The sequence below is a fragment of the Pecten maximus genome, chromosome 8 (assembly GCF_902652985.1).
Source record: "Pecten maximus chromosome 8, xPecMax1.1, whole genome shotgun sequence".
NCBI classification, from domain to species: Eukaryota; Metazoa; Mollusca; class Bivalvia; order Pectinida; family Pectinidae; genus Pecten; species Pecten maximus.
Genome location: NC_047022.1, coordinates 29394282 through 29406211, shown reverse-complemented (window position 1 = coordinate 29406211; position 11930 = coordinate 29394282). Strand labels below are relative to the sequence as shown.

Below are 11930 nucleotides of genomic sequence, written 5' to 3'. Positions count from 1 at the left end.
ATTACATTATTTGAAGGCAAATGTATACATGACATGAATCAGTTGAACATTTCGAAATATGAAGAGCTATTTCCTTTCTCTTTTTATTGACGTCAAAATGACTTTCTAAGAATATCACTTAGAAACAGATGTATTTTTTTTTCAAGCAAATTTTAAAATGAATGTTCTTTTATTAAACGATTTCGTACTGATGCAACTAATTTAATTCAAATTCAGATCATATGATCTCTCATTATCCTTTGGTAGTCCTTACATCCCCAAATAACCGCACTACAGAATTATATAATGAGTAAACATCACACTGTTATTGTCCTTCTAAGGGGAGAGTGACACACTTAACGTCACTATGTGTCGATGCCCATATATGTACCTGTCCTTATAATCATACTCATGAATAACCAGCCTAAAGTGTTTACTTTCCTTTAACACTTAACTATCAACTTCCGCACACTATCATACGATGATGAAGCTGTATCACTAACCACCCAATAACATGAGCATGTATGCTCCTCATTTATTATAAAAGGCCGAGGCTAGTGAAGAAGCCAGTCAAGTATCAACTAGCGACAATTTTGACAGGAGTCATATTTAATGATAGTCTCAACTATAAGATAGAAAGTATTGGCGTTGTAGCAATGTGGACGGAATTGCACCCAACGTTGGTTATTGTATGCGTGATTGTTTCGTTAGCGAATGGTCATTCATTATATGCTAACAGAGACAAGAGACAGGCTGTTGACGTTTCCCCGGTGGTAAGGTCATTTTCAAATATATCATTGTGTGTTTTCAACCGTAAAGTATTCAACTGCGATTGTTTTAGAAAGAGGGGTTTTACAATCACACAGTTTGCTATAAAATAAAATCACTTTGCATTGTAACATTAACATCTACAAAAATGTAGGTCATATTATAGTTAACGTAAAACAATTATATAAGAGAAGCAACGTGGCGTTGTAATTGACGTACAATAGTTTTCATGGTATACATGGCATTCTCTTTGTTTTAAGGATAGTTCAGAAATCGTAAAAAGCCTCGAAAGAAAACATGCTCTTAGCTGTTTACTTACTGATTATAATTAAAATTGAATAAGAATCATATTTAGTTGCTACAATAGAACTTGTATCTTTATACATACAGGAATACCTTCGGCATTACGGATATCTTCGGGATGAACATTACACTAGCCAGGTTCCTGCGGATCCCGCGGAGTTGGCAGAAGCATTTAAGTGTGTATTTTTAAAACTTTTACTTCCCCCCTATCTTATAACTGAAACATCTTCGCTCTTCATTTCTTTCATTTTTCTGCAAACATGAATTCATTTCCAACGTTACTCATGTGTTATTCCGCATAATGTCACATCGTCAAATATAAATATTTATAGGCTACCTGTAAAGTGCGAAACGAAAGCAAAACGAATCGAAACGAAATCAAACGAAATCAAACAAACGAAAAACGAATACATTGAATTTAAAAAAATAAATAAATAAATAGAAAATATTAGACTTTACAACGACCTAACTGACCCATTCTCATCGGTGTAAAAACAACACACAGGAATAAATTCATCGCAATAGGAAGAAAGAAGCATAGCGAATACTAGCCCTCATGTATGAGACCATTTTTGTATCTGTATGTCTTTGAGAAAAAAAACTATTGTGGCCTTGTGGCCTTTCAGCAGACGAGAATATCATAGGAAATTTAGTAGAATGGGAACAATATAGAAAGTGGGGCGGAAGAGAGTCGCCTGTCTAATTGATGGTGTGATTAATTTTTGAGAACGACACCCAGATTCGAATGGGTCCTAACCCTAGCGAAGATGAAGGGAGATGAGAGAAGACCCTACCCTGTATATTTGGTTTATCAAGGTTTTTGACGTCCACCAAAACACCTAAAAAATATTACGAAATATTAGATATTAGATAAACATACCCTATCCTCTGGGCCGACGTTATCACACCGAAAGACCGCTGAGGGATCGTTATCGTGCAAGCTAGACATTCTCACACCGGACGCCAATTTAAGTCCTATCAGACGGACTTGATGTTAGTCGTAAACGGTTAATTTTAAGTATTAGTGCTAAATTTTTGTGTCCGCTCTTGTAAGACATTTTTCGATGTCTGATTCAGAATATATGATTAGTCCATTATTTATAGGCATACAAATCGCGTAGTGTATTGTGTGTACAAAAATTGTGTATATTAAACATGTGATTCTATCAAAAATAATCACAAATACTGGTGAAATACCTTTTTATCAATAAATTTATAATCATAAACTATTTCTTACCCATCTGCTAATCTAATTAAAAATCACTGATAGCCAACTAGATTTACTTTCAAAATGAAGGGACGTTACTCTTACAAGTTAACGTACTCTAAGCGTTATTTCAAGCATCCAGATGAAAAGAACAATTTGGTTTTACGAAAATCTCCGAGCAAAGGTGATATCAAATTAAATATATATTACTTTTTCAACCACAGGAAATCCACTTAACTAATACAGTACTTAAATATTGTCTAAAGCATATCAAGAATTATTCACAGTTCGTCAAAGTTACAGAAATAGAGTCGTACTCTGATGTTTCCATTCTGTCTACACTCCCGACACCAGTAATACGGGAACAGCGCGTTAAGTCGGGGTTTTACAAGAATCGCGCCTTTCGAGTACAGCAATTTTCCCGGAACTTTAACTTTCCTACCATAAAAGGAGTTGCCTACAATCACCTCTGTCACGTGATTTTAGTTGCACCAATACACTACGCGATTTGCACGCCTATAAATCGTGGACTAAGCATATTATCTGAATAGTTATTTTATATTTAAAAAACTGAGTGAATATTGCGATAAATTCATTATTTCCTGTGTGTTGTTTTAACACCGATGAGAATGGGACACTTAGGCCTTTGTAAAGTCTAATTTTTTGATTTTTTCAATGTTTTCATTTTTCGTTTCGTTTCGTTTCGTTTGATTTCGTTTCATTTGATTTCGTTTCGTTTCGTTTCGTCTTGCTTTCGTCTCACACTTTACAGGTACCCACATCTATTTAGCACTAAATATAAATATAAACTGGATACATTAGAGTTCTCAAACAAATCAACAAAAATGGATTACGTCTATTTCAGAATATATCAAAACTATCTCAAGTTGGAAATCACTGGATCTATCAATTCAGAGACACAGCACGCAATGAATCGTCCTCGGTGTGGCTGCAATGATGTCTTTTCAATATGGATGAATACAACGACCAGGGATCGAGTTAAACGATTTGCTCAATATCGACCTGTTAATTTCAACGCAAGTAAGAACATTTATGTTCATCATAGACAGGAATGAGAAAGGTCACTATTTCCCCTAGGATTTAAGAAACAAATGGATAAGGTCATAGGATTTGAATAATATCAAACGTTAAAATGAAGTTTAAAATAATCTAGAAATAAAAGTAACCGTAAAAATGTATGATATCTCAATAATGTATACACATGTCTGTATGTCTATATTTATTGACTTTAGATTGGCTTATTAGAGAGGTTTAGCAACCTTACGTGTACGTGTACGGGTACGTGTAGGCTACCCGTACCCGTACACGTACAAGTAAGGTTGCTAAACCTCTCAATTGATAATATATTTTCGACTTAGCGGTATTTTTTTTAAGATTTCTTAACCGACTACCGATCCAATATTAGATTTACATTACAATTAATTTAGAGGACCTACAGCCCGAAGTTTTTGTCGTGACAAACAACATTCAATAACTATTTTTGAATTGATAACTTAGGAAGAGGGTGGAGAACAACGAATCTGACATGGCAGCTGTTGGGTACTACCAGAGCCAGGATTCCCCGTGCTGTTGTCAGGTAAGTAGTACACACAATCGACGGAATACCAGAATAACAGTACTGTGGCTGACGTCATATGTGATTTTAACTTAAACAATTGATGTTTTACCAAGCAATGAAATTAATAGAACAGCCATTTTTGCCGGAGTATTGTAGCCATACCATTGGTTGTATCATAACGCCATGGTACAGTCACATTAGTAACGATATACGTTGTCTTACAAAAAGTGCATATAGGTTCGTAAAGCTGCATCAAATGTCTTAGTTTGATGTTTAACAATAAAGATGACTCATAGGTCTTAGTTTGATCTTTAACAGTAAAGTAACCAGATATGTCTTAGTATCGTTTTGAAAGACACTTGATTTAGCACAAATGATAATAGTTTGATATGATTTACCATATAAAGCCTTTGTCAAAAATTCTACTCTTTGCTACTAAATATTGTATACGATGTATTACGATAATTTTGTTTAAATTTCTCATAAATTGTATTTAATGTTTTTACAATACAGGTCGGAGATAATCAGAGCATTTGCACTGTGGTCTGCAGAAACACCATTGAGATTTAGTGAAGTCAACCAAGGCGCCGATATTGATATAGATTTCGCCATTGGTGCTCATGGTGATGGAAGCCCATTCGATGGCCCAAGTAAGTACATGTACTTACTGCTTATAGAATCAAATTATAACAAACTACAGCAATTCTGTTAATTGATTGTATATGACTATAGCCAATAGTGGACGTGTTATTGATGATACATACATGCATCAGTAAAATCAATTATTCAACTAGTGCATGTCAGCCTTCCCTTTAAGTTTTAATCATACATAAATCATAATTCGTAGATTTTCGAAATATGTACTTTTTATTTCAGGTGGGGTACTCGCACATGCTTTCTTCCCTGAGTTAGGCACTACTCACTTTGATGATCGCGAACAGTGGACCACAAACTCTACAACAGGAGCTGGCATAGACCTTTTCATTGTAGCTGCTCACGAGTTTGGCCATGCTCTTGGTCTCGATCACTCCAATGTCCGTAATGCTCTGATGTTCCCTACGTATCTAGGATTCATTCCCAATTTTAAACTGAGCACCGACGACATCCGAGGAATCCGGAGTATCTATGGTAATTATTTTAAAGAACAATTGAAAGATGGACATTTATCCTAAATTACTTTCGTGTACCTTATAATCGTGTTCAAAATCTGCAGACAGAGTGAAATACTTAATGAAATATTTAAAAAATGAATAAAATAAATGAATTAAAAAATAAGATAAATGTATGAATGAATAAATAAAATAAATCTTGTATTGCATTGTTAATAATGGATAAGAGTGTTCGGGTTGCACAGTGGTCGCATGGCACAGTTGATACCTGCCTTTCACCTAGTCATCCGAGGTTCGATTCCCCGGTCAGACGTGAAAAGATAAATATATGGGGTCACCTGCCGGCCATAAGGTTTTTTTCTGGTACTCTGTTATCAACAACAGTAAATGTTATATCTAGATAATGATGTTGGATTGGACAGGTTTAATTGTCGGCTATACTGTATCATTACCTTCGCTATGATATTTGTTTCATTGACTAACGTCACTGTAAAAAAAAAGGCCATACCATGTAATATGAAAAACTGCATGCAATCCCATGCTTTTGAATCGGTAATAACAATCTGTCTCAGCAAAAATGAAAACATTAATAAGTTGTGAAATATATTTACGTAAGATTTCAATTTCTATTCCTATCAGGAGGGCCACCTTCTCGTTCCACAACGCCCCCACCAACTCGTCCTACAACCCTCAGACCTACTCGTCCACGCACTACCCGTCCAACTACAACTGTAACGACCACCCGACCAACTCGTCCACCCACTACCCGACCAACTCGACCGACAACCCGGAGACCACGAACTACAATCAGACCTAGCCTACATCCCGAATGCGGCAGGACATACAATGCGGTATTTGAAGGTACTGTCCTTAAGGAAATATAAGTTATTTTACTTAGTAACGTAAATTCAATTGTGGCCCTAATTTTTAATACGAATTCTTAGAGGTGCCTTTTATTGAAAATATGGTTCTTGTTTTTTTCTATGCAATTTCAGTTCTTTAATGTTATAACTTTTGGGTTTCCTATTTCCAAAATTTTGTTGTTACATGCATGTCACATCAAGTGCCGTTGGCTCAAAGTCGACCTCTGTGGTCTGCTATACAATTTGACATAACACAGATTTATACATTTAAGCAACTGTTGAGTTTATGAGGAAACGAATAAGCTGGGACTGTTTTATTCGTCCTGGGCCCAGTTGTTCAAAAAGCGATTAGGGTGGATAATCACAGTAAACAATTTTTAAACTTCTTATAAAATCATTTCTTGTAAAACTAATTTTACAAAATATTACGTGACTCTATATCACTATCCAGTCTCGTCCTTCATTGTACCTGCCTATTCAAGATTTGAAGAAAAAGAGAATTGTGATTTCCACTTATGAAGTAATTTAGCGAGTCACAATTTGAACAACTGTGCCATAATTATGATATAAACGATGAACTCTTCACTTGAATGATTTAACGACGATCTTTTCCCCACTCAGACGACAACGGAGATTTGCTGATGTTCCGTAGTTATTACTTATTCCAAGTCCCAGTTTACGACCCAGACACTGACGATTTACGTGGCAGTCGAGCATCTAACATGTTTCCGGGTGTGATGTCATTTCCGGATGCAGTGTTCCATGTCCCAGGATCAACTTACGTCATCAGAAGTATGGCATGCTTAAGTACTATATTTAATTGGATAGATGCTAAATATTGTATAATGAATGTAATGTTGTGTTCAGATGATAAATATATCATACACGAACACATGAAATTATCTACACCAGTGAAAATATACGTTTTCGAATATAGCTGAATATGCAATGTGTAGTTTTAAGTCATTCCTGACCAAATATGTTTTCTCTCTGATCGTATGTGTCTTTTAATTCCTCTGTATAATGCTAAATTTACTCTATCTGAAAATACTGTTATACAGTAAAGCATACAAAAGGAACATTATGTTATGATTTTGAAATAATACAAGATATGTATATCATTTAGATAGGTGAATATTTCACTTAAAACACATTTGATCCCCTGTGATTCGACGATTATTTGACTTCCAAGTTGAAATATTTATCGGTATATCGCAGATTTGAATATTAGTTTGAATCTGTATATAAGACAAACACAATTTCAGATAAATTATCGAATTTTGATAATGAATATAGGACTTCGTCTGTTTAGGAACGAGGATGCAGAAATTTTCCCGTCCTGCAAACCGGTTACTTGGTGAGAGAGTACTTGAAGTCGATACATGGAGAGCGTTACGTGGATTGGGGAGAAGATCACGGATAACGGCCGCTGTAGCCCTTACTCAAAATGATGTTCTGGTGTTTGGACGAAACCGAGTAGGAAACTTTAGTAACATTTCCAGCCCTATGTTCGCACTCATGTAATCCATTGTATCAAGAGTCCACTACATGTCTCATAGGGCCGGTCATGTAATCCTTTGTATTAAGAGTCCACTACATGTCTCATAGGGCCGATCATGTAATCCTTTGTATCAAAAGTCCACTACATGTCTCATAGGGCCGATCATGTAATCCTTTGTATCAAGAGTCCACTACATGTCTCATAGGGCCGATCATGTAATCCTTTGTATCAAGAGTCCACTACATGTCTCATAGGGCCGATCATGTAATCCTTTGTATTAAGAGTCCACTACATGTCTCATAGGGCCGATCATGTAATCCTTTGTATCAAGAGTCCACTTCATGTCTCATAGGGCCGATCATGTAATCCTTTGTATCAAGAGTCCACTACATGTCTCATAGGGCCGATCATGTAATCATTTGTATTAAGAATCCACTACATGTCTCATAGGGCCGATCATGTAATCCTTTGTATCAAAAGTCCACTTCATGTCTCATAGGGCCGATCATGTAATCCTTTGTATCAAGAGTCCACTACATGTCTCATAGGGCCGATCATGTAATCCTTTGTATTAAGAATCCACTACATGTCTCATAGGGCCGATCATGTAATCCTTTGTATCAAAAGTCCACTTCATGTCTCATAGGGCCGATCATGTAATCCTTTGTATCAAGAGTCCACTACATGTCTCATAGGGCCGATCATGTAATCCTTTGTATTAAGAATCCACTACATGTCTCATAGGGCCGATCATGTAATCCTTTGTATTAAGAGTCCACTTCATGTCTCATAGGGCCGATCATGTAATCCTTTGTATCAAAAGTCCACTACATGTCTCATAGGGCCGATCATGTAATCCTTTGTATCAAGAGTCCACTACATGTCTCATAGGGCCGATCATGTAATCCTTTGTATCAAGAATCCACTACATGTCTCATAGGGCCGATCATGTAATCCTTTGTATCAAGAGTCCACTACATGTCTCATAGGGCCGATCATGTAATCCTTTGTATCAAGAGTCCACTACATGTCTCATAGGGCCAATCATCTTCGCTAGCCAAGGCTTCTGATTACGTTACACTCCACGAACCCTTGGCGGATATAGTCGTGTTCAAACCGTCGCGCCCTGGAATCCCAGGGCAACCAATCAAATCCAGTTTTTCATTCAGGCTTGGTTTCGCATTAAACAAAAACTGCGGCACCCAGTACATAACTACATTGTCGACTATGTCATGGCATTTTACCTAAATACAGAGACGTAAAATCATTGGGGAAACATTCACAGTGTTTGATCAATTTATATAAGTCATTGATCAAACATCTCATCGAAATTGACACAAGCCTGCATGTGTGTTTGTAAACATCACCGATGAAGTACATTGGTAACGCTCATTTTGATTGGTCGAAAATTTCATGCGTAAAGGGTGGTAATTTCGAATCTCCGCTAGAGGGCCAGAACTGACGACTATATCCGCCAAGGGTTCGTGGAGTGTAACGTAATCAGAAGCCTTGGCTAGCGAAGATCAGGGCCAATATGTTTACATTTTCACTCGGCAAGATAATACCACAAAATAGATCGTTATTACGTCGGAGCTAGAGGACAGCCGGCATTAGAACGGTTGTTCAAAATTCACACCTTAAATGATAAAGATAGCGAATACAGATTTTATCTACAACATACAACTAGTTCGTCCTGCGAGATGTCCTCTGTGTTGATAAAGACCAAACAACTTATCAACATGGAACGTTTATCTCGTCAAGGCGTTAAGTTTTAACATTTGATGCCATACGTATTAAAGATTGCTATACAGTCTTATAGCCAAGTACGATGTTCACCATTCAAGTGCATTCATTCCTTTCCTGAACAAGAAATTAAACTTTTGTGACAAAAACATTGTCGTTCGAACAAAGTACTTATTATTTGATGATCATGGTACACTTAAATAAATACTTAAAAAGGCAAATCTCTGTTTGTTGATGTTTGAGTATTTTACGAGAGTAACTTTTGATCAAAGCTGTTTTATGGATGCATTATATTATTTCTAAGTAATATTTTCATATAGTCTAATCTTCTAAAAAGGAAAAAAATGCCTTTGCAAATTTGCATATTTTGATTTTTATGACTTAGTACTGTAAACACTGAATCTATGAATTGACATTGAAGCTGACTCAGTCCTGTAGTGATACGTCGTGGTCTTTTCATACAAAACAATTGCTTCGATAGCTTTTAAACAATTATAAGGAAATGTTTTAGAATTCAGTAACATCCTAATGAACGTTCTTACCACTTTCCTTTATTTAGGGTCGAGGAGTCGTATGGGAATTTGATGTTTTCTCCGGAAGATTGGTGCAGGGTTCTATGGCATTGATGAGTACGAGATTTCCAGGAATTCCCGAGATTGTGGACATGGCATTTTCCCGTGACCCATCAGAAATTACTTTCATCGTAAGAGGACTGTAAGGAACATTTGTTAATTTATATGAACTCAGTTTATTTACTTTATTATATATCCTATTAAAATCATACTTATTTTAGGAAAATTGACAAAGATTAAAGAATAAATATACAACCCCTTTAAATGGGTTTTACTGAATTTTATTCCCATATAATCATACAAAATGTAATTCCTAGTACTCTCATTCGAAAAAATACATTTGACGTCCATTCAGTTAACAGAGACAAAAAATGGGTTAGAATACCATGCATTAAACTTTCTTGAGAAAGATACGACAACTATTCGAAGCAGCTCACATGTACAGTGTATGATTAACTTTATTATTCCTATATCTTTAAATTCTTTTGTAGATACTACAATTTCGACCTGGTAACGTTTGATGTTTTTGGACCGCTGGAATTTGCTCCTGATTTCATTGGCGGAAGATGTGTCGGCTAGGACATTTAGAAACAATGAATTACACACGTATCCCACGACCATGCTTCATGTTATAACCATATAGAGAGATTGATACATTTGTATACAAAGTAGGATATGTCTAATACATGACAATCAGGCCTGTTGTTGATAGAACAGTAGTCTGTTGGGGATTGTTTTAGAATTTGTGTTACACATACGGCAGTGGAGTCTGTTCTCAAAACATACGAGACTTACCAATATGTCGCTATAACGAGCTGATAAACCTTAAATTATCAACCTGTCAAAAGAGGCATCATGTATATTAGGTAGCTTATGCTTGTTACTTGTGATTGTGAATAAAAATTTGGAATTTTATCTGCATTTGTTTGTCTCTTTTTGTATTTGAGAATCCTTATACATTTGGACCTGCCTCCAGTATGATTGACACTGGGGTTACTCGAGTCTCCTTCCAAACTAAGACCCCATCCGCGCCAACAAGCGTGATTAATATAAGTTGATATAATTTGTTTCGCAATTGTTGTAAATAAAGTCTACATATCGTCTATACTGTGGTGCAACTTTAAGCATTTTAATGACAAATTAATTAGTGTATAAGATGTCGGCGCTGTAGTATTTTTAACTATTAGAATACCATTTTGCATCGTGATTACATTGTAATATCTGAGCAACCTAAAAGGACTGACAAAAGTTGTATTCCTCAAGTAAGGTTGTATGGAGGGTTAAAAGGGACATAATTATATGTTTAACTTTTCTTGTTTGTTTAACCATTTAACTTATTGTTTTGATTATTGTTCCTTTATCTTTTATTTTTTCATTTCTTTATTTTTACATCGTGATAAGTGTTGATATTAAATTTCTTTTATTCAGCGGTAGATAGTTTGTGTTTCTTTGTTTCATATTCCTATTGCTGCAGACTGATGCTATAAACTAAGTAAAATTGTGTTTAACAATTTTAGATATTAGTCGGCTATTTCTATTTTGTGACCAAAAACTTTGATTTAATATGTCATTTTTTCAGTTTCTGCTTGATAGTTTTATGGTTTTCAAATTTAGTGGTTTAATATCGCATTTTCTTCTTTTCCTATTTGGTTATTTAAGTATATTTTGTTTCACAACAACAATGTAAGTGTTTCAGAATTATGTCCCAAAAAACCCTTGATGCATTTTTTCCAACTATTCTAACACCAGGGGGGCAGTAAAATCTAAACATAAATATATAATCACGGGGCGCTCCCCAACAACCACCGACTGGTAACTTCATATTATGATTTTATCAAAACGGTTAAATCCTAGGCATTGTGCTTATTAGATATGTAATTATTAGTATTGAGACACCGTTTGTGTACCCATAAAATGTTTCTTTTTGACGATGTTAAATTCAATGTTGGGGAACAAAGTAGTTTTTTTTTTTATCTTTTGAATTTAAACTTTACTTATATAAAGGTATTATAGAAAATTATTTGACAAATTCAAACAATGACCAGGATTTAATGATAACCATTCTACAAGATAGTCATATAGTTTATATGTTTCTTTTTTTTAGGTCAACACCACCATATGCAAATATTTACATTAGGAAGGGTGTTACAAATTGTTGGCCAAAGACTGCAGTTAATTTCCCTCTATATTCTACTGAAGAAACAAATTCAGGATTTTGAAACTTTACATAAAATCTGGTTTTAATTTCATATTGTAGAACTATTTTCTCAATATCAAACTATTTTGATATTGGGATAACACCATTT

General features: G+C 35.4%; 1 protein-coding gene across 1 annotated transcript; it reads left to right on the top strand.

The window, feature by feature from the left end:
- Nucleotides 1-549: 549 nt before the first annotated feature.
- LOC117333134 (stromelysin-1-like) lies at nucleotides 550-10539 on the top strand. The gene is made up of 11 exons (XM_033892273.1): nucleotides 550-752; nucleotides 1138-1226; nucleotides 3123-3298; nucleotides 3776-3854; nucleotides 4350-4486; nucleotides 4713-4964; nucleotides 5585-5806; nucleotides 6430-6600; nucleotides 7121-7284; nucleotides 9612-9766; nucleotides 10116-10539. The coding sequence occupies exons 1-11, from the start codon at nucleotides 636-638 to the stop codon at nucleotides 10201-10203; spliced, it is 1650 nt and encodes a 549-aa protein (XP_033748164.1). The 5' UTR covers nucleotides 550-635; the 3' UTR covers nucleotides 10204-10539.
- Nucleotides 10540-11930: the final 1391 nt, after the last annotated feature.

Coding starts and splice junctions, on each gene's coding strand:
- LOC117333134 (XM_033892273.1), top strand. CDS start 636: ATGTGGACGGAATTGCACCCAACGTTGGTTATTGTATGCGTGATTGTT. Junction 4,965..5,584: donor AGGAATCCGGAGTATCTATG/GTAATTATTTTA, acceptor TATTCCTATCAG/GAGGGCCACCTTCTCGTTCC. Junction 7,285..9,611: donor TGGTGTTTGGACGAAACCGA/GTAGGAAACTTT, acceptor TCCTTTATTTAG/GGTCGAGGAGTCGTATGGGA.